The 23018-nt window shown below is 36.5% G+C and overlaps 1 protein-coding gene across 1 annotated transcript in view; it reads right to left on the bottom strand.

Annotated features, from left to right (window-relative positions):
- Positions 1–931: 931 nt before the first annotated feature.
- The window catches only part of PREX2 (phosphatidylinositol-3,4,5-trisphosphate dependent Rac exchange factor 2), a 185725-nt gene continuing 163638 nt past the window's right edge, over positions 932–23018 (bottom strand). Inside the window, exons 39-41 of the mRNA XM_032995111.2 lie at positions 16916–17018; positions 10335–10402; positions 932–6369 (exon numbers count right to left, since the gene is read on the bottom strand). Of these exons, the coding sequence (XP_032851002.1) occupies positions 6324–6369; positions 10335–10402; positions 16916–17018 (217 nt within the window). The 3' untranslated portion in view covers positions 932–6323. The remainder of the gene's footprint in view (positions 6370–10334; positions 10403–16915; positions 17019–23018) is intronic.

Below are 23018 nucleotides of genomic sequence, written 5' to 3' on the forward strand. Positions count from 1 at the left end.
TTTGAAATCAGCTGGTCACTTCTGCTTCTCAGTACTTCTGCAAAATTCCATGCTGCCTTCCTTGACAAAATTATGGAGAGAGGAATACTTGGGAGAGAAGAAACAGGGAAAAAAAAAAAAAAAAAGGTAATCTATCTTTTGAAGTCTAGTTATCCAGAAATACTTCCATCCTCACCCTCTTCCCTGCTAGCAGAAGATGGATTTTACAAAACCACTGTAGCTGCTTTTGTCCCTGCCTCCACTGTTCCTCCTGGTCTTGACCACAACAGCCATGTAGAAATCAGAGCTTCTTCCCTATAGAGGCAACTGTTCAGCGAGGTCTAATATTTCATCAGCTTTCAGTCCTATGAAAGAAACATTCAGCTCAACTCCTCAAACCTCTGGCATCCCAACGCTAGCTAGGAGCTAGCTCCCAACCCCTCTAAAGGATCAGTCACTTACAGGTGTTTTTTTAGCACAGGGAGTGCAACACTCCACGTCGTGCTCGTCAGATTATCCTTGTGCACAGCAGCAAGCAGATGAGCACTTCGCACTTCAGTCTTCAGACAAGGGTGTGCCAGAAACGGTGGATGGTTTGGACCTTCGTGGGGCAGTAATGACACCATGGGGCCAGAAAGGGATTTTCATGCCCATGTTTCTTCCAGAGTTCACAAAATACAGCTGCCCAGAGCTAGGGACTACTGCTCACATAGGCTTCAGTTTTCCACTGGTTATAAAGGTACACTTTAATCTTCAGCAATGAACCTAAATTGGGCCTGGGTTCTCAGAAGAGATTCTTACTATAAATGTTTATTTTGAGAAGTTTAATTTCTGTTCTCCTGAAGCAGAATTGATAGGACAGCCATACTGAAAGGGTTGAAGATCCCCAGCCCCCTCCCCCCTCAATTTATTTCTTGCTTACAAATAAAGAGGTTTGCAGTCGCCATATTATGAATGGTTTTATTGCTGGCTGACATTCTGTAATACATTGTTACCATTCCAGTCTTTAATACAGAGACTAAAAAAATAAACCATAGATCTAAAAGTACACAGTATTAGTTTAATCCTTAATCAATATAGCAACTGATCCAAAGTATGCTACACAGGCACTTTACAAAAAAAGGAAAAGGTAATTAAAATCCATGTTTCAAGGATATTTAACATTAAATTCCAGAGGTTGCTTCTAACAAACTCAACTACCCACAGAGCTCCTAGTTTGACTGTTTTCAAACAAAAGCTCACTGACAGATTCTGTGTATGGCTGTACTTACACATAATATTTCAAAGCAGTAATGCTCTCTTGTGCTTAATGAGACGTTACAAACAATATATTCTTCATTGGAAAAATGTGTGCAATACTCAATGCAGAAATTAAGCTCATTTTTAAAGTGTAACACAAGTATAACCAGATACGTACACTATATACAGCATGTTAAAAAGTTAAAAGACTAAGCAGCCTTATTAAATCTGGCACATGGTACAGATAGAACACACACCCCCACAAAAGTTGTGGATATTCCCATGAAAGTCCAAATCTAAGTACTTGCAGAAATGTCCCAGCTTCTTTGAACACTATATTGGACTTTCAAACTGAAGCAGAAGTTATTTCTAAAGTAGTTCCACTCTAGCCATACAGTATTTCTAGCATGCAGATGTTATTTCTGGAGAAGAACATAAGAAATGAATACTTGATTGGCTTCTGGGCAGTCTGAAATTTCTCACTGGTGTTAACATCTGCATGACTGTGCATGCTGTATATTCATTTATACATACATAACAGGAAAACTTATCCCACATCTGCTAGTAGGAAAAGGGAAACATTCTTAATAATACATTTTCTTTAGGAAAACTTGATTGATATATACAGTGAGTGTGTATATATATATATATATATATATATATAAACCCTACACAGTTGTCAGCATACAAAAATATGAGTTCTACTAAAAAGATACTTCTTTTTATACTTCAAAACCTAATGATGAAAAATCTAGGTATCCTGAGACAGGTATGTACTCTGCATCTAATTTACCAATGCCAGTGTACTGCTGGAGTACAATCAGAAAAGTACTACCTGCATTTATCAACAAGTACAGAGATAGAATACAGAAGGCAATGCATTAGCTTGAGAAACTCTCCTCTTTTCATAATGTTAAACGAAAATGGTGCAAAATATGCATAAAATGCTGGCAGACATATCCATGAAGTAGCTCTGAAGTAAAAAGTATGGAACAATATGTCTATCTATTACCGTTACTGATTTCACAATTTAAATGAAAATAAATGAAAGGTACTTTATTTTCTTGAGCATCATGCTTAACCACAATGTGTATACTCACATTCAGGCAATTGTCTTAAATATATATATATATACTACATCTGACAATGAATTAATAAAACAAAAAATCATTGATGTTTGCTTGTGAATTTCTCTGGGTAAAACCGGATCGATAAAACTGGTTCATTTTTTTTCCATTAGGGGATTCTAACAAATGAAGTGAAGTATGATTACTATAAATCCTCATCAACTTAAGTTTAATTGTGTTGGCTCTAAAACAGCAGAAGAGCTGTTTTGACCACTTATTGACTGCATCAAAACAAACAAAAAACAATCCCAAAACCTGATGCATTTGTTAAAACTGCGTGAAAGCTATCTAAAAAGCCACTGAAGATTGCAACTCTCTCAGTGGACATAAAATTGGCTGGTTGGTTCAGCTGATAGCAGGAATGTTTACTTTAAAATGGATCCCTAAACACGAAAATGTTTGACATTTAGAAACAGTAATATATGCATTTTGGTATTCATTTACATTTACAATCTAGAAGAAGAAGAAGTGTTATGAAATACTTAATTTGGGTAACTAGACTGCATCAATGCTAATTTCACAGATTAAAGACTATTATTCATAGATGATGGTTACAAAGATAGGCCAGACATCATCAGCTCTATCTTAAAATAAAAATGGTAAATTTTCTCCAAGCACGAACCCCATAGCAACTTAGCTGTTCCTTGCCCTTAACCATCCCTTCCCAGCTGTTAAATCTCCTAATACATCCCCTCTAGACTACCACTGAATCATGGTAGTCAGTATTTGGTATTGTATGTCTCCAGATCCTTGAATTTATTCCCAGAAGAATTACACTTGTCTTGGATGAAAAAGTAAAAATTGCATACAGAATGCTTTCCCTAAACCAGTACAAGACATTGTAAAAATAGGCTGCATAATCTGTTGCTGTAGAAGCAAAGATTTAACAAGCTATGGGTATTACAGTTCTTGTAAATCATCACTCTTGGTCATCTCTTCTTGTCATCTGTAAGTCTAAAAATTTATGAGAGGATAAACAGACTGTGATAAGAATGGATTTTTTTTTTTTTTTTTTACTCTGCAAGTGCACCTTGCATAAGGAACAAATACAACCTCTACATATACTAAACAAGATAAATAGCTTTAATAATGAACATAAGTAAATTTATAATTTAAGAATGGGTTTCCTAAAGGTCCATTTAACATTATTAGAAGTCAGACATGTTAGAATGTGCAGTGTGCTCCAAAAACAGAGGAAGAAGAAAAGCAGTTTGAAAAGCTGCACAATGTTTTAAGTGAACTCGGGCTTTTAGAAGAAATTTTGAGAAATTAGACACTCACTTTCCACAGACAGTCAGTGGGACATTTATGCCCAGTTTCCTCTGGAAATCCTATCTTTACATGCTACCTGTAACCCCAGAAAACCAGGGTTTAAGTTTCTCAGCCCCTATGATATCAGGCTTTATTTTGCAGTATGGGTTATCAGTGGAGCTAACAGCACTAAATAAGTTTTTGAAAACTGCCTCTGGAGTGTGTGTGTGTGTGGAATAATAAAGAACCAAAAATTAGATAAAAAAAAAAAAAAACAAAAAAAAAAAAAAAAAAAAAAACCCACAAAAAAACAGGTCAAGATTTCTGTTGCACATTCATGAAACAATACCTAAAGAATCTGGTCTAGTGACTGGCTCAGAACTATTTGTCGCATCGTGTTTAGAAATGTCTATTACTCCATGCTTTCAACAACAAAACAAATGAGATAATTCCCATATTACACAAGAAGACTATTTTGGCATATTTGCACTCCTACCATTTTCAATGCAATAAAAAAAAGTGATGCCTAGTTATAATAATGTGCGTGCATGCAACAGATTTTGTCCTCCAGGTTATTTTATATTATACAGGATTAGCAGCTTCATGCACCTGACAGCTGCCTTGCCTCGTAGTAAAAAACCAAAACTCATGTGGGCAAATCTCACAGGAAAACGCGAGCTTACAGCCAGGGCTGACACCGGCACCATCCTTGGCATGAGGAGGTTACAGCTTCTCTGTACTCCTGATGTCTAAAAAAGCAGAAGCTGAAACATTTTTGGAGCTTTTGCCTGGAGCGGGAATTACCCTAGCCAATACTGCCTCTCTGAATAAAACACATACAAAAGTATGAGATCCTGACTAGAATAGCAACTATAGAAATCGTGACTCTTATATACAAGCCTTAGGTCATCCTAGACAAAAAGAGTAAGTTTCTAAAGCATAAAACTTTGTTATGTGTTTTTTGTTTTTTGTTTTGTTTTAATCAAAGATTATAGTCCCACAGCTTCCAGTAACTATGAAAGAGTGTAAAATTCAAAGCAGAAAGGCGAAATTGTTACTGAAGTGTTCATTATTGCATGTCTTGGTCACATTTTAAGGCAAACATTCTATATTTAAGATTGGACCAGTAATTGATATAACTATATAAATATTTACATATTGAAACTCACATACATGTGCAGACATATATATCTGTGGATATGTAAAAATATTTATTTTCTTAGCAAAGTTAAAGTCTGTGTAAAAACATTAAGAATACTGGAAAAGGTAGGAGCTCTAATTCCTCCTTTGGAGAAAAGTAACAAGTCCCCTAGACATCCTGTATAGAAACACTCTCTGCAAGAGTACAGCTCATTTTGAATTCTCACTTATTTCATTGCAGATTAATATATTTGTTGAAGATTTCATAAATAACTACATAATATGACAACAATTATGTTGTGAGGTTTGATAGCTACAGCATAACTATGGACCACTGTTGTACAAAAAAATAAATTTTACTCAGACAGTATATGTCCTGCTCTAATAGAATGTGTAGCTACTGCTATAGGTAGAACTATTTCAGAATATAGTTTTCGTTTTAGTATGTTCACACATGAAACCTCATTTAGGGGCATTTCATCTGAAAATACTTTGGCCAAAAACAGTCAAACACAAACATATTTTCCCTGGGCCCTCTAAATACTCAGTACAATTTCAAAATAAATCTTAACAATTACCACTCCAAAGAATGGAAATGCTATACAAAACAATTCCGACAAGATATGGGAAATGGTAGCATAAAACATCAAAGCCCCAAACTGCTTCAACTTAAACCACAGACATTTCCAGTTAAATATAACAACACTGCCTCATCCTCGCCTTATGTAGACTTGCTAGTATAGTACTATACAAGAATATACACAAGACTGGAAAACTCTGAAATGCAAAGGCATGAAAACAGGAAACATCCATCAGACAGAGTCAGAAGTTCACTCTAACTATGGATGAAGATCAGACTTACCCTTCTCCTTCATTATAATGGCAATTGAAAAAGGACAAAACTTCACTTCATACGCCATATAGGTACTTCTTCTAAAGGAGTATGACAACAAACTGCTTAAGACCTGGCTGAGTTTACTGATTACAAGCACACGTTCACAGCAGCAGTCTGCCTGCAGCCATTAAACACAATTCTGAGACGAGTTTTCCATCTTTAAACCTCACTTACATTATATCCTTGAAACAGTAATGTCATCCTTTTGAGAAATTATGACAGTGACAGGAAAAAAGGTATTATCAGTGCAAAGGGCCCCATATGATGTGCATGCTCATAATCAAGCTTAGTTTATCCATGCTTTTATTCCTTCCACAAGAATGCATTCTGTATGGCGTATAAGTCATTCTCTCTGAAGAAGATACTTGTTTTCAAGCTGCTGGATATACCTGTCATGTGGCTGAACAAGACACATCACATGAATCTGATTCCAGTGTAAAATTCCCAAGGAAGACTTCTGTTCTACTAGTGTAAAGCTGGAGTGCACAGATTCCAGAAATGCTTTTGGGAAGTCATTTTTTCAATGCCAACAGAGAATATTTAGGGTATTTCTTTCTTTATCCTGAGTAAAGGTGTGGGGGTTTTATATTTATCAAGGCCCCAGGCATATATTGCTATAGTGCGTTAGATTTTGTCATATAGTCCCAGTATCCTAAAGGCCATTATTGGATTATTTTCTGGAGCAGTTCTCCTCATTCTTCTCCAACAGGTGGTGGTGGCTGGCATAGCCTGTATAATCTGACAATGACAAAAAACAAAGCAATTATTATTCTGAGAGCTTGGTCATTATTAAAATGGGTAAATTTAAGGAACGCAAACTAAATCTAAGTCTTCCTGCATTGCAAAACAAAAGGTACTGAATTCAGTCTGACACTGATATAAAACCAGTAAAATCTTATTTACAAGCATGAATGTTTACAATGAAAGTGGTATCATAAAAACACACATTTATAAGCAATCTTATAGACATTCCAGTTTAGTCAAGTTTTCATATTTCTGCACTGAAGACCCCGTTCTGGAGAAGGCTAAGTCTCCACTAATCCGATTACCAGTTGTTGCTGCTTGGTGAATACAACTGCCTCCATTTTTGGTTTGTTTTGGCACAGCCAGACTTCACTCTAACACACTTCCCTATAAAACTGATGTTGTTTGAGGAACCCAGGACAGATGTCAAACATGTGACACACCAGCATGAAGATTTTAAACTCTCTCCCCCAGCCATTTCTACACGTATGAAGTGAAGACCACTAAGACTTGGTTCAAATTACTACCTCAGTACAGACTGAAATAGCCACTCCATTTATAAAGGGTTTTTAACTTCTTTTAAAACCTTTTGCAGGGACTTGGTTATTAGCAAGTGTTTGAAATTTCACCCTAATGTCAGGAATACAGAAAATAAATGGCAATCATTCTGACCTCAGGCTCTGTTTTGTAAGTATCCAGCATACAGTACCTCCCCTGCAACCACAGCAATTAAAATGAGCAATAGACATGATCTCATTTGGAGATTATATATTTTCCTCAGGGAAAGTGTATCATTGAAGGAACAGCAATGAGAAGAGACCAAGTATGGCATGGAAAGGAGAAAAAGCATCAGAAGCCAAATATGAAGATACATTAACACAGCACGTGCATTAATACTTAACATGAAGAATCTCTGGTGTTGAAATACCAAAGCAATAGAAATAGCAGGTTTGGTAGGTCTGGCACAGTCAGGGTGGTGAATCGTCCAGTGGCTTAGGGGCTAGGGATATTTAAGATACTCAGGGTATCAGAGTTTTCCAAGTATACTTTGCAAATTTGCCTGCTGAACATGACATTAATTTATAACTCCATTTTAACTAATGATAAATTTCAAAATCATACTACAAACCAACACAGAAAAAAATCTGCACATGTGGCTGGGCTCCACAAACAATTCAAGGTCAATGGGCCAGTGCCTTCTTGGCATGATACTCTGCTGCTGAAATTATGTGATGCACGGTATGTATGGTTGCCCCCCATGAGTACTGAAAGCCTCTTGAACATCTAGACACATCTTGTCAGAAAAAGTGTTCTATGGCTATGCAAGCAGGGCAGGATAGCTGCTGCCGTTCTCCGATTTCAGTTCCCTTAGAAGTTAAAACCCATGGGACACTGACCATGCACAATGACTGTGGGCTAACTAACTTTTCTCTGAATCTCACTAGAAGGGTTTATCAAGCAGCATTGTTTCTGGATGATAAGAACAGGGGATCATCAGTTCTGTCAGCCAAACAGAAATTGCAAACCTGCTTTCAAGCCTCCACCATAATGGGTTCTGAAGATCACTGGGCTCTTCCACACTGTCATCTGGCAGATTCAGAAACGTGATCATTTAAGGTCACATTGTGCAGACACCGATGTATTTATTAGGAGCCATATATAAGGCAATACACAGATATCTCATATTTGTATACCAATGAGAGAATAGGATAGCCTGATCTTTATTCAGACAAATGTGCAGAGAAAAATAAACAGAGGTTATTTGTGTTATTTGATTCTGCTGGTGTGATAAAGCAGCAATATTCAAAGCTGGGAAAAGACAGATAAAAGTACTGTCAGAATCTCATCTAAGTATTTGCAGTGGGGTTAGTTCTTGATGATGTTTTAGCAAATCTAATTTACATGGAACAATGTGCAGAAAAGCTCAGCCCCAAGTACCAAGGTCTGTGTGTTCTTCAGGTTAAAATGGTAATCATTAAGATTACTTGTCTTCAGAGCAAGTAATGTAGGGGAAAATTCTGAAGCAAACTAACAAGGCTGCATAAATCCGTAGGGAGCTATAGTGCTGAAGACAGCATAGAGCAGAAACAGCCTGTTCTGGGTCAATATATATGGAACAACTATTTGAGATGGTACAAACAGATCAGCTGGGAAAAGGCAGAGAACAGTGGCAACTGCAGAGAACTGACAACGCTGTCAAGGGATGTTAAATGGAACCAAATGTAATGGTAAAATTATTTTCAAGGCAAAGAACTGAGATCCCACATATATCAAAACCTATACATCAAATATATCACTCCTGCTGATGACTATTCTGACTTACATGACTTATCTCTCTAATGGTACACCAAATGCCCCAAACACTGAGGTCAGTGAGATATTCTTGTGACATTGTTGTTGCTGTTGACTGGCAAGCATGGTGGATACATCTGTCTGTTCTATGTTCTAGGAGCTATACCAGAATTTTTTTCAGCTTTTCATTGCTATGTTGTGGGAGTGTCAACTGGAAAGAGGTGGTCTTTTCTCAACTGATTCAAAGCCAAAGAATGTCTCATGACTCAGTTTTTCTTTTTAAGAACTCAGGTTTTTACTTTATCACAAAAGCTCTGAATCTAGATACATGTTCTGTCATTTAGAGGTGGGAAAAGTGTGGTTCGCAACAATTCTTTCACTGTCTCCAGAATTTTGTCATGAAGGGGTCCATGTAAGGCCAAAATCATACTGTACAAAATATGAAAAAGCTTCTCACAGCTTTTACTGTAACAAAGTGTTATTTTACTGCCTTAGGTTCCCACAGCGCAAGACAGTTGGCCAGGCAATTTTGGTCCTGGGTTGCCTCTAAGCTAATCATTACTGTGAGAATGGGCACCCTAATCAGATGGTAAAGGCAATGATTTTATTGGTGATGGGTTTACTCTAGAATGAGTACTTTTGTTGGATCTTATTTAATCTCCTTTACGGGGCATGCAAGATGCATATAAGCTCCAAAAATACTGCTAGTCAGCAACAGAACAGCAGCTGCTACTCAGATTTACTCATACCTTGTACACTTAAGGTACAGCCTTTTTCTAGAATCAGATCGAGCACAGGCGTGGAACAATGTGCAGTGATTTGGTATAAACAAATTATGAACAGTAGCCCGATTCCCTACTGGGAGAAACTGGAACTGCTGAGAAAAGGGGAGCAAATTGTGTAAGAAAAAGTTCCTGAGTATTAGTGGTTAGAACCCAGAGGACAGTCTTTCTGTGAAGCTATGGATAGCACATGTGCTCACTCACACAGTTACCTCTATTGGGTATTACTAATTCCCTGTTTCCTTACTGCAATTTAACCACAATGGGTCTGCTATGTAGTCCACATATCTGTTTATCTCATTCAATGTGTGATCGTTAGTCAACAAAAACCATTATGTTTAAATTGGTAAAAAAAAAAAAATAAAAAAAAAAGTTTAAATTAGAGCTGGGTTAATAAAACCACTGTAAAATAAAATTAAGAACACTGTTTTTCGGTTATTTCCATTTATAAGTATTGTGCTTGCTAAGAAACATTTCAGGTACCTGCAATCCCTCACAGCATTAAAAAGCTTTTGTTGAGATACTGCAGTACAGTATCTCATTAAAACAGGGTTATGGATTTAGTTATGAGTATTTCCCTAAAACCACTAAACATCGAAAGTGATGAAGGACTTACTCCAGTGTTTTCATAATTAACATAAACTAGGTTTCATTTTTCCAAACCAGGCGCATTTTGAAGTGCTACATAGCCTGAACTTCTGCAACTAATTACTTTAAGTAAAATTGTATGGCTAAGAACATAATTGATTTTATGTATATTAAAGGCCAAATCTTACCAGTTAGTGCACAATATAGTCAATGTTTACTGTTAGCTTTTGAGCAGCTAGGACAGAACTTGGCACAAACTAGACAAAATCATGGTCTAGGACAGAAACAATCAGTTACCTTGGCACAGACTGTGGCGTTCGATCCCTCACTCCTAAATTCTTGGCTGTGTTTTGTACTCTTGCACCCTGTGAAAGAAAAACAAGAATTTTGCTTCATTTATTCCAACACAAGTTAAAAGGTTTTCTAAGCTTTCTAGATAAACATAACTATTGATTATAATTAATACATACACGTGCTCCATGTCCTGAAACAACTCTCCTCTTGTAAGGTGGGGAACAAGTCAAAGCAGTACATTAATTCTCAACTTAGAGAAATAGGCAGAAAAAAGACGAGATCTTTCCACTTGTCATTAAATAAATGTGTACATGTATACCTTACTAGCATAAAAAGACTTTATAAAAAATTAACAGCTAAGGTTTAAAACAATCTGAACACACCCCGTTTCAATTTTGGGGTTTTTTGTCACCATTCTTTGTAGAAGGCGTGGATAACAAAGGTGTTTTCTGAAATGTCACTTCCTTCTGAACAAACAAATATTACAGATTATTTCCTATAAATAGGTCTCTAGTTAAATCTAGAAAAAATGGCATAAATTGAGGCACTAAACTAGGATTACAAAAATGCAAGTCCTGATCTTCCTTCTTAATCACAGAATCACAAAAAAACAGTGAGGTTGAAAGGTACCTCCCGGGATTGTTTAGTCCAACACCCCTGCTTAAAGCAGGGTCAACTAGAAAACCTGCTCTCTGTACCTCAGTTGATCTTTTGAAAAACAGTAATGAAAGTACTCATCTTACTGACTCATCCAGTAAGGAGGAGGTTGATAAAACATGCACAATGTTCATGTACCATGATAGTGAAAAACGCAGACCCTTCTGCAAATAAACTAGTAGAACTTAGCTTTAAAATATGAGGTCTTTTAAAGTGCAGTTTTATTAATGTAAAGTAGCCATCATAAAGAAACATATCTGTTAGACTTACACTTTCTATGTTTTCTAACATTTTTAAGGAGACGGAAGCTACTTTTTCTGTCTATAATACATACACTGACTCTCCCTTTATTTCTCCTGCTTTACTACCTAAATTCAGGACAAAATAACAGAGGTTCTCAGAGTTTATATAAATCAACATGTGCCACAAAGAACACTGTGTCCTTACATTTCTTTTAGGAGAAAAAAAAAAAAAAAGCGGTAAAGATAGAGAAAATAATTGGAATACCTACAAAACTGACGGCAGAATATAAAAGTGATTTTACTAGCTTTACATCTAGATCAGTAAGCTTGTCTCTGATAGTTGCAAAAGACACATGACTACAGACCATGATAAACATACATCTTTCCCCAGAAACTCCTCCAGAATTCAATTATTAGTCACACAATAATGCCTCTGTTCAGCAGCAAGTATGTATACAATCAATTTCAGTGATTCTCTTCTTTCCCATCTCATCTTGAACCTGCAAATAATTTCACATCACTAACCTCTCCCTGTGGAAGGAGATCCACATCTTGGGTATAATCTTAGCTTGTTGTGTCAAGAACCACTATTTTCTCTTGGCTTGAATCTGCCACTTTCATTTGATGCCTTTAGCTCTGCACTGGTGAGGACAATGGTGAGCCCCTATCCATGCCAGATGTTCCTCAGACCTCTGTCATATCCTCCTTCACTCATGAAACTGAATAATCCTAGATGATTTTGTCTGTCTGTCCTGTCTATAAAACCTTTCCCAATTATTGATCATTTTTTTCTGACCCTCTCTGAACCTTTTCCATTACGTATACCCTTATGGAAGGGGTCAGAACAACAGATAGTTCAAAATGAAGGGTCATGATAGCATGCCTAAACCATTATAACTTCAGATTTACTTTATTAACAGCTACTGAGAATTGAACTGATGTTTTCTATCATATCCTGAGGTCTTGAACATGAGATGTAATGGCAAGCTCACAGTAAATAATTTTGAATGTGAACTTAGGGTTTGTTTCTTCCCTCTGTGTGTATCACAGAAGAGTTACCGACACTGATTTTCATCCGCCATTTTATTGCTCAATCATGAAGTACTGTAAGATCCTTTTGTAATTCTTCACAGTTACTGCTCATCTTTAACAAAAACTTGAAAAGATTGCAGAGGAGAATAGGGAGAATTAGGTAAGAAAACACAACTAAAAAAAAAAAAAAAGAAAGAAAGATCAGATGAACTGATGTTCTTCTATCTATACAAATCATGGCTTACCGGGGAGATGATAATCAAATTCAGGACAGACTTTTTAGTAGGGCCTCTAGCAATAAGACAATGGGTAATGGTTTTAAACTAAAAGAAGGTAGATTCAGACTCGATATAAGAAAGAAATTCTTTACGACGAGGGTGGTGAAACACTGGAACAGGTTGCCCAGACAGGTTGTGGAAGACCCATCTCTGGAAACATTCAAAATACTAGAAGTCTGCTGCTAAAAAGTAGTAAAATCTGTTTGGGAAGATCTCTTTATGGGGTAAAAACTGGTCTCTAGGTCTACAGTATACTGAACAGAAAACAGGGGACCTAAATTGAAGAGGGGGAAAAAAAAAAAAAAAAACCCACACACACACAAAAAGGAAAAAAAAAAAAAAAGAAAGAAAAAAAATACTCAAATGAGGCACTAAGTACAACATCCTAAGGAAAAGGTTGAGAAAGCTCTGAAACAGTCCACTTGGGAAGCGCTGTGCAGGAGTCTCCACTACTGGAGGTTTAAAACCAGGTACAACAAGTATCTGTCATGAATTACATAAGAATAGCTGACCCAGTGTTGGTTACAAAGTTAGACATGTTGAGTCCAGACCTTCATCACTTTTAGTGTCCTTTCCTCAGTGCTGTTTTCTAAGATTTTATCATTATAAAGAAACCCCAGCATGACAGACTGCTGAGAATGGCATATGATTAAGAAAACTGAGAGCCAGAATATACATATACATGGGAAAACTAACTAAATTAATCACATGTAGATCCTGAACGTCAGTGCTGTGACTACCTCTGAGAGCAAAACCAGCCTATTTTTACTTGCATCACTCACTAGACAAATTAATTTTTAGTATCTTGCTCACATAATAAATCAAATGCTTTGATTTAAAAAGGAGTCTAGCTTTATACAACCATGTAATTTACTGTTCAGCAGGAGGACAAATTAGACCTTCCTTACAACCAGCAGATTCTTATTTCTTTTGAGGAAAAGCCCCCAAGAATTACTAGTAAGTTGCTACATGGCATATCTTTGTCTCCACTGTGCACCATTATACCATTTCGGTTTTGATATACTGTTAATTTATACTTCTCCAATATTATTCTTAAGGATACCGCAATGTAAATATTGACATTGTTCATCTCACATAGACACATAAGGGACAGTTGTGCTACACAGCTCCAGCATGATTCTCTTTGTGTACCAGTACTGCCAGAGCACTGGTGAAAGATGCCAGCAGCTCTGAGACGACACCGCCATCAATCTGGACTCTTATATATGAACTAGTATTCTCGTTGCCATGAGAAAAAATGATAGGTTTATTTTCAAGCTACACACTAATTTAAGGATAGCAAGAACCAGTCACATAAAGAAAACAGATACTTTTTATGCCTTGCTCAAAGAGCTCTAAATCAGTACAATTTTTATGAGAATTATTCAAAATGTAGTGCCAGTATTATACTCATGAAAAGGCATGGAAAAATGATTACTCACTTAAAAGACAACACAAATTCTCTCCTAGCCTTTTCTGTTTAGCAGCTTTTTAGTTACCTTTCTTCCTCAGAGCCCTGTGCCCTCCTGCAGCTCCTTTCCTAGGCCTCTGTCCTCTCCACACTTTGCTGCATCCTGAAGACACACTCCTGTCAGGATGCTTTACATAGCTTTTTGTGGGTACGGATGTTTACATGAATAAACATACATGAGTAAATAAAACTACTAAAAGATAGTTGGGACGTTTTGTCAAAGTTTTTATTTTAAAATTTGATCTAGACTGGATTAGCTGATGAAAACCATAACTAAAACCATATCACAGACCCAAGTTCATACCAACTCTCACAGGTTGGTCTATTCTTTAGTTCTTGCAGAAGAGGTGCTTGTCAATACCTAATTATAACTGACAGGGCAATTACATTGAAAATTGTTTCAACAGTACAGTCAGGGCTATTATGAGTCCTGTTAAACATGATCACGACCTCATTCAATTTGAAAGAAAAAAAACACTTCCTGAGGTCATCCCTTCATTCCGGTTTCTCCAGTCAGGCAGTACTGGTGCCCCAAGCTGGAAGAGGTATCAGCTTCAAGGAGGGGCAATTTCCCCTTGTGGAAAGCTAATATTGCTAGGAGCTAACTTTGCTGGCTTCTCCAGAATAACAGATGGAATAGATGTCCTTTCATTTGCACCTCCCTGTGGCTAATCTCTTTATTCCACAAAAGATTCAGGGTGTAAATGGGCTAACAAAGTATTCATTTGGTTGTTTTTCTTATATTAAGATAGGTAAAAAACACATGTATTGCCCTTAACTAAATGTTCTGTATCAACCCCCAAGAAGCCTTTTTTTTTTTTCCCCCTCCAAGTTTTATGGCCTGCATTATGCTCCTGACAGTTAAATCCTACAGATAATTTAAAAATTAAATTCAGAACAGGTTTCTAGAAAATACCACAGTGTGTTGTTGAAATTTCTCCAAAACATTTAGAATTTAATGGAGGGTTATATTTCTACTACAGAACTCCAGGACTGATTTAAAATTACAACAAAAGATTCTTACTCTATTAAAAGCCATAGTGGTTTCCTGCAAGAGGAAGAATGTGGGAAAAAAGTCTGGTTTGATATACTAGCAGACTTTTTTGCAGTGTCTGTGTGTGGCATTGAGATATTGGTATCTTTAACAGCTATTGATCACCTGCTGTTTTACTTCAGAGAATGCAGCCTCACCAGAAGCTTCTTTCTACATCTCTGTTTGAGCACGTACAGTTACAGCTGCTCAAAACCATGCAGGTTACTTTCATTTTGTCTTTCATTTTCATTTAATAAACTACAGAAGATCCACAAATGAATCAGCATTTTTTAAAACAGTCTAAAATGGTACACTGAAAATGTACCCTTTGACAGAATATATCCTACAAGTAGACACATGTAAAACTATATGTCCATGTTTTTTGATTGCAAAATACCCAGATTTGCCTTTCGCCTAGAACTTCAGGAGCACACATATCAACCTATACACGCAAGTTTACACTTATACAGCAGTAGCTTCCTTTTCAAGTCAAGTTAAAGCTGTAATTCCTGAGCAGACCTACATGGTCTAATTCAAGAACCTTGAGGGTGTTTATTCACCACAGAAACTTAATTTATGCACCAAATAAAACAAAAGGCCAATATGAAAAGGAATGAGACTAATTACTCTGATATATCCCTGTTAGGTAGCAGCACTTACATATAATTGATCAGAATCTATGACTTTAGGCTATCTACACAATTGCGTATGTGTATTTTTGTCTATAGCAAGTTAGAAGTAAAGTACAGCTGTTTAATCATTTTCATAACTAAACTGTGATTGCTGCACAGAATATGCAGCAAAATTAATGAAAATAATAAAATTAGATGCAAACTAAAAAAACAGAAATTATGAATCTTGTCTTATCTGTGATTAATTGCTCTAATTATCTTTTTTCACTTCAAGATTGAATGCATCCCGTATCTTGTTTATGCTTTTGTTGTAAGGTTGAAAGCTACCACAGGCTGGGACATATGTTCCATATGCCCACAGAGTGATTAAGCCCCCACTCAACCTCTCTTTGATCAACCGAATAGGTTGAGCTCTTTAATCTTCACTTCATAAGACTTGTCTAACAACCTCTAGATCATTTGTGCTCCTCCTTTGAACTCCTTCCAAGATTCCAAACATCTTTTTGAAAGTATTTATCTGATAACAAGATATTCAAGGAAAAGCTCTGCCAAAACAGTAGAGTGTATCCCCCATTTTCAGTTGATGCTGCCTTTTAATCTGGTATTTTTTGTCATACCTTAGCACTGAGAGTTCATATTGAGGTGGTTATCTATCCACAACAGCCTTTAATTCCTAACATTCTGTTATGATCAAAGAGTGAAAAACACTATTTTGAAATAAGCATATTGTCCTCAGGAATCTTGTCTGGAAAGTTAAGAACCACAGTATTTATTTCTCCCCTTCCCTCTCACACTTCACCTTCATTCAGTACATTAATAACTTCTTATTAACAATAGTTAATAATCTTAAGTTATTTTTACGGATAATATATATTAAAATAAAGATTGTCTTACTCAACAGACTATTCTGATGTAAGGTGATGCCACAGCACTTATTATACAAGAATCATTACGCAAAATTATAACCTTGTAAAAATGATGATACATTTACACATACAGAGTAAGCAAGTATCTGGTTAAAAACAGCCTGTTCTGTTATTTTTTTTTTTTTTTTAAAAAAAAAAAAAGGCAAGCGACAGAAGAACCACCTTCCGGTCAACAATAAAAATACCCGAACTAAGAAAACTCACACAGACATTACATAACATTAAGATGAAGCTTAAAAAATGCTTGGTCAAGTCATTCTTGTTTGATGGTAACAATGATAACACCCGTTGTTAGGAAACACCAAGATCTTACCTGTTTGCGCATGACATCTGTAGCTTGCATGATATAGCGAGGAGGTAGCCCATGGCTCCGAGCCAGAATGATCGCCTGCTCCAGGGTAACGCTCAGAGTGCAGCTGCAATGGGAGACAGAAGTCAGCTGTCTGATAGCAGTGATTTCCTTAAAGTAATTGCTTTTAGAGCAATCATCTTTTTATATGAAGTTATATGTGAAAAGTTTCCATAGCAGACCTGCCCCCTATCCCTCCCCCAGCCATGCGGGCATTAGTCTGAACACTAAAATGTTTCTTAAGTAGAAAGATTTTGAAAGTAACAAGTGTTCCTGCTGACTTACAACCAAATGCATTTGCCTTGTTTGGCTGTTGCTTAAAAAAACAACAAAACTCACAACCCAACTATGGTGTGGCAAGTACATGAGAGAGTGACAACCCAAGAATAATTTTTTGTAATTGTATAAATCCCTTTCCAGGTGCTTTCTGCACATGTTATCTCTCACTCTCCACTGCTAATGCAGACCCTAGTTTTGGTATCAGGATCTTGACCTCTTGCCATTAATTTAGCTTGGTTATTCTCATGGCACATTAGTGCAGTTCACTCCAAAATTAAGAGACATTTTCAGAAAAAGAAAATAAATAAATAGGCCATTCTGCCAAATAAACTGTCCTCTCCTACTTTGCCAATCTTTTTCAAGTAAACACTCGAGGACAAAAAACTGATCATGGTACCACAACCTAATGAAAAGGCTGCAATTGCTTTGTCAGAGCAACCAGGAAAGTTTCAGAGCTAAAGATCTTGCTGTAGGACAACCTGTCATCACACCAGACAAGCAGCAGGGAAAGTCACTTTGGACATGCCGTCCGATTTCAGTTGTCATGGTGAGGACAAGGACAGATAGTTGGTTTCTCGTGCAGTCAAGACCAAAGCTATAGGAGACTCACAGATGAAGCCAACAAAACTGAGTAGAAATAGGTGCTTTTTGGAAAGCACAACATGTCTGAGGGCTGCTATCATCCAAGAGGTGAGAGTGGCTCCATTCTGCACCAGTACGCTGCTTGATGATTTTTCTGTTCACAATGAAAGCACTGCAATAATCAAAGCTCTTTAATCAGAAAGATGAGCTGTACAGAAAATGATCCTACCTCAGCAGAACCTGACAAAAACTGCATATTTCAGGTTAAAATAATAAAACTAAGACACATACTTAGAATATACTTTTGAGTAGCCTTTTGGCAAAATCCTGACCAAAAGATTCTGTATAGTTTATATTATGCACACAGAACAGACAATATGTTTCAATCAAACACTCATCTTGCTGAGCAGAAGATCTGTAGGAGGAAAAATGTGTCTGCACTTACTTTCTTACTGAAAAAGAAAAAAAAACAACCCTGACACGTTTTAAATACCACTTAAGTAAATTTATGGACTGTAAAAAGTTTCTCAGTATTGAGTGTAGAAGATACTAAATTTGATCTGTAGCTTTATTAATGGCCTTTCATTAAAAATTTATAAGCTAAGTGATTTTCCATGGTAATGAAATAATTTTTATTCCCCAGTTTTTTGTATACACTGACCTCGGAGTTAACTTGAAGCAAAAATCTATCGATCTTTTGTGTTACATGTTTGATTAAGGTGCATAATAGTTAAGTATTAGACTAGAAATTATAAACACTTTGGTTTTATCTTGTCTTTGAAAGGTGAAATACTGAATAAATAAAGTACGTGCTCATAATATTTGTCAGCACCAAAATCTAAACATCTAACTTTCAAGACCAGACTGCAAAGGAAGCTTTGTCCCATTGATAATGGCAAAAAGCAAAAGTATCTGAAATCTAATTTGACAGGTGTAATCTAAGCCAGAGAAAAAGGGTAAAAAGTCTCTCTGTAGGTATAATAGAGGTTAATGGGCTTAAAGTACAGCTTTCAACCAACCAGTTACTGAGCCAACTTTCCCATAAATCCCATCTACCTTGGAACCCAGACGACTGAAAAAACAGAAGATTCATATTCTGCATGTGTGAATCAAAACTAACAAAAGAACCTCCTAAGTGAAAGTCAGCTTGAAAAATTAGGGGCAAACACTAATCTTGTGATTGGAAAAGACTGCCAAACTGCTCCCTATCCAAAAACTGATGAAATGGCTGATTGTGGACATTATGAGCCATTGACATTTTGACAATGCCAACTGTGATTCAGAAATAAGGTTGCCAAGTGTGTAGATAAAGACATAGCCAGAGTGGGAAAAGCAGAGACAAAGAGTAAAATACCACAATGAAGATTTCTTTAATAGGCTACTATGGAGGTAGACAACAACTACAGTACAATCCTGAAACATATAGGCTAAAATTGAAGATCTCACCTCAAGGCAAAAAAAGAATAGTAATTCTAAGGGTAATATTTTTAACGTATCTTGGAAAATTAGTAGTGAAGACACCCAAGATGACAGCAGCAATGACATTAACTATAATCACACACCTCTTTAATAAAAGATTTTACATTCGAGGTAAGGTACTGAAGTAATGTGGGTTAGATACATCCACTGTTTCTTTTAAAAATACGTTCTTACTCATTAATGCATGTTAAAAATGTTAAAAAAGCATCAGTGACATGATTGCATTTCAGTATATTATTTCATTAAATATGCAATTTGATATCACTAGATTTTGTGTTTCTCTTAAGGGATGTAAAAGGTCTGATGAATGGTAGAATTAAATAAAAATTACTGGTTATGGCTATTGTCATGGGATTATGAAATAAGGTTACTACGTCCTAAACACAAAAACCAACAACACTCAAATATCTCCATTTTGGTCAAATACTGAATTGAGGAAATGACATCCTCTAACAAAACTGATCATATAAAACATCCACAGTGCTATGCTGAATTGACTCACTAGTGAACATGCATTTACAAGCTGGTGCTCTCTCCCAGCTCTTCAAATATAGTTTTTGAATTACTACGTATCCATTATACCAAATTAAACTGTCCTGGAAACCAGCTGCGAAAGAAACAAATGCACACACAAAACATCAGATGGTAACATGGAAAAGTCATAGCTGGAAATACCTCAGCAATGGGGCTGCCAAGCACAGAGAAATCAAGCAAATGCAAATTTAAACCAAACCAACTTGTACAATTTGATGAAACAATGTGAAAGGTGGGAATTTCTCATATAGTAAGACAGTCCTGGTGGTCTGAATAAGGTTTCGGTATCAAGGATTGTCAGCATGTATGTTCAATATGTAATAATCCACCCTTCTTCCTCATACTTAGAGCTGACAAGCAGATGGTATTAAAGTTTACAATTTGGAAGCAGTTCTGACCACTGAAAGTGTCTGGCCGTTTGGATGCAATCAGCCTAGACAAATCAAACAAGGAAAATATTAGGGGAAAAAGTCCTTCAGTGCTCTCGTAACATTCTGTTATGGGAAGTATAAATCCCAAATCCATATATTCTACAGTGTAAACTGATCAAAATCTGTTCCTACTCCCTCTCTTTTCCTATCATCCCTTTTATGCCAGAACAACAAAAGACCCAAATTCGTCATCTCAAAATTTATGTCAGTTAGAATCACAAATTCCCTGCCTTGACAGATTACAGCAGAAAGGCAGCACAGACATTTGGCTTTCCCAGCACAACTGGGCTGAGAATTCCTCGTTTCACCCATTTGGTTTCCAAGAAACAGACGGGGCTACAGCTGCTCCCAGCCCCTGCTTGCTATCCCCTGTCTCCCATCAGTCATGACAATATTGATGTGAAGATTAAATACAAACTTTTAAATATCTTCTGGATCAGACCATCCTGAACAAAAGAGGTTAAATCATTTTCTATCACCAATAGTCCATTTGTTTCTGACTAGATGTGATTTTTACTGAAAGGCTGCAAATCGGCTGGATAGACACACATCTACACTGAAAAATGGAGTCGTAAAAGAGGAAAACAGATTGAAATTTTCTAAGAAATGGATTATTTCATGACAGCTTGTTTAATGTCACCTGAAAGGAAAAATAATTTGAGTTCATGTACACTACCTACAGAGCTGCCACTCGGCAAACTGTGTATCTATGTTACCAGAGTAAAAAGAATCTAAATCATTGAATTCATTTTCAGTTTTCAATTAGGATTCCAGCCATCCTACACCCAAAGATGAGTCAAAATATCCCTTAGAAAAATGCCCTGAATAGAAAAGATGAGGTGAAACAAATTAGTTTAGTAGTTACCACAGTCAGAGACATCAAAATGAATTATGTTCTGGCTATGTGAATAGGAAAAAAATGAAAAGGATGCATGTATGCTTAGTCTAATTAAAATCTAAAGCTTTTTCTCAACATGTAATTTAATGCCAATGTTATTTAAAATAATTTTCTTTCCATACATCATAAGCTAATCATACCTACATTTGAGCACCTTTTAAATCAATTACACTATTAAGTATTCATTTGTTTCTGCTGTCATTTAAATTAATGCCTATAGAGCAGCTATTATTCATGTCAGTGTATGCAGCAATTAAAAACTTAGAACTAAATTCAGTCACTTTGGGGTAAACATTTTTGGGGGATTTCTCTATAATTACTAGTGATGGCTGGGTAGTATGTACTGATTCTGATAAGTAACCCAAAGAAGAAAATAGGCCATGATAAACCTAAAAAGGAGGGAAAACATTCAGGACTATAAGGAAGAAGCATAAAAAGTATAGACAGGCCTAACTCAAGACTGTCCCACAATTTCTAAGCTGTTCTTATTGTGGGAATATGTCTCCATGCAAGTAAAATTGAAGTTTGCATTCTCTGTGCCCGTATACTGTAACTTTTCTGAACAGAACTTCATCTTGCAGGGAAAGGGAGGTTGGGCCAGTCAACAAGTATGAGAGAGAAAATGAGCAAGAAATTTATACATTAAACTACAGTATTGTATTTTACAATTACAATAAAACTCTACTGGAGTTCAGGACTTAGGTTTAGTCCCTTTATGAACCTCTGTGAAACTGAGATGTCCCCAGCATGGAAAGACCACTACTTTCAAATCGGCCTTGGATTGCACCTATCCACTGAAGGTTAGCCCAAAACTTGTGTTATTTTTTCCAACATATAGAAAGCCATTACTCTGCATGTGAAATATATTTATTCCATTATCGTGGTTCAGTAATTATAAACAATGGCTTGAAAAGTAACTATCTGTGGAAGGTATTACAACACCACACAAATGGATACTCCATGGTTAAAGGTACTTCTGCCTTTTATCCATTAAGCATCAGCACACACAGGTTTTCTTCACAAGAGACACCACTGTGATTATATAGTTGTGCAAACCTCAAAGTAAATACATCCCGACTCCCTTATCTGGCACACACCCACCATCCCACGACAGGATAATCAAACCCAGCTCTACCAGGTATTTTCAAACACAAACTGTCAACAGACTTGCTGAAGTAGATGGCATAAACTCATCTAGCTAAAGATCAGTCCTGGGAGATAAATATACATTAGCCATATTTCAGACCTAACCCTGGTTAATGACTTCTTTTGTAGTTTACAAATAGTGTTACAATCAGGTTTATTAGATTCAATATTAGTAATTTTTTTAATCCTGAAGCAGTAAACATGCAGCAGGTAATGATGATTTTTTTCTGTAGTTTATTTGGGGGATTACTATAATCCAATCTACTGCCAAAAAAATAAAATGTGGCTATTCTACCTTTTGCAAAACAAAGAAGTTTCAATGGGGGGGGGGGGGGGGGGAGGGAGGGGGAAAGGCACTTTTTTTTACCATACATCTTTTAACACTTCTCAGTGTTAAAAAACTGCACAGAGCACCTCTTCACAAGCATTCTTCCTATAAGATCCTGCCACCTTTGATCGGCTGGAAATGTTGCAAGGAGACACTTTCACCATTAAATATTCTTTGTTTGATGAGAGAATGGCATTTCCAAAAGAGTCACAGTATCCCATGCCTTTTGTTTGTTCAGTCATACTTGCATAAACAAACATAAAAATCTGAAGTCAACTGAAAACTCAGCTTCAGCCATTATCTTGTCCTGTGCAGAGTCTTTCACATTAAAGGCTTCTTCCCATGTAAGCAGGCAAATAAATCTGCTGGGAAATTGCAATTTACTTCCTG

The sequence above is a fragment of the Tyto alba genome, unplaced genomic scaffold (genome assembly GCF_018691265.1).
Source record: "Tyto alba isolate M040663 unplaced genomic scaffold, T.alba_DEE_v4.0 Super-Scaffold_9, whole genome shotgun sequence".
Classification (NCBI taxonomy): domain Eukaryota; kingdom Metazoa; phylum Chordata; class Aves; order Strigiformes; family Tytonidae; genus Tyto; species Tyto alba.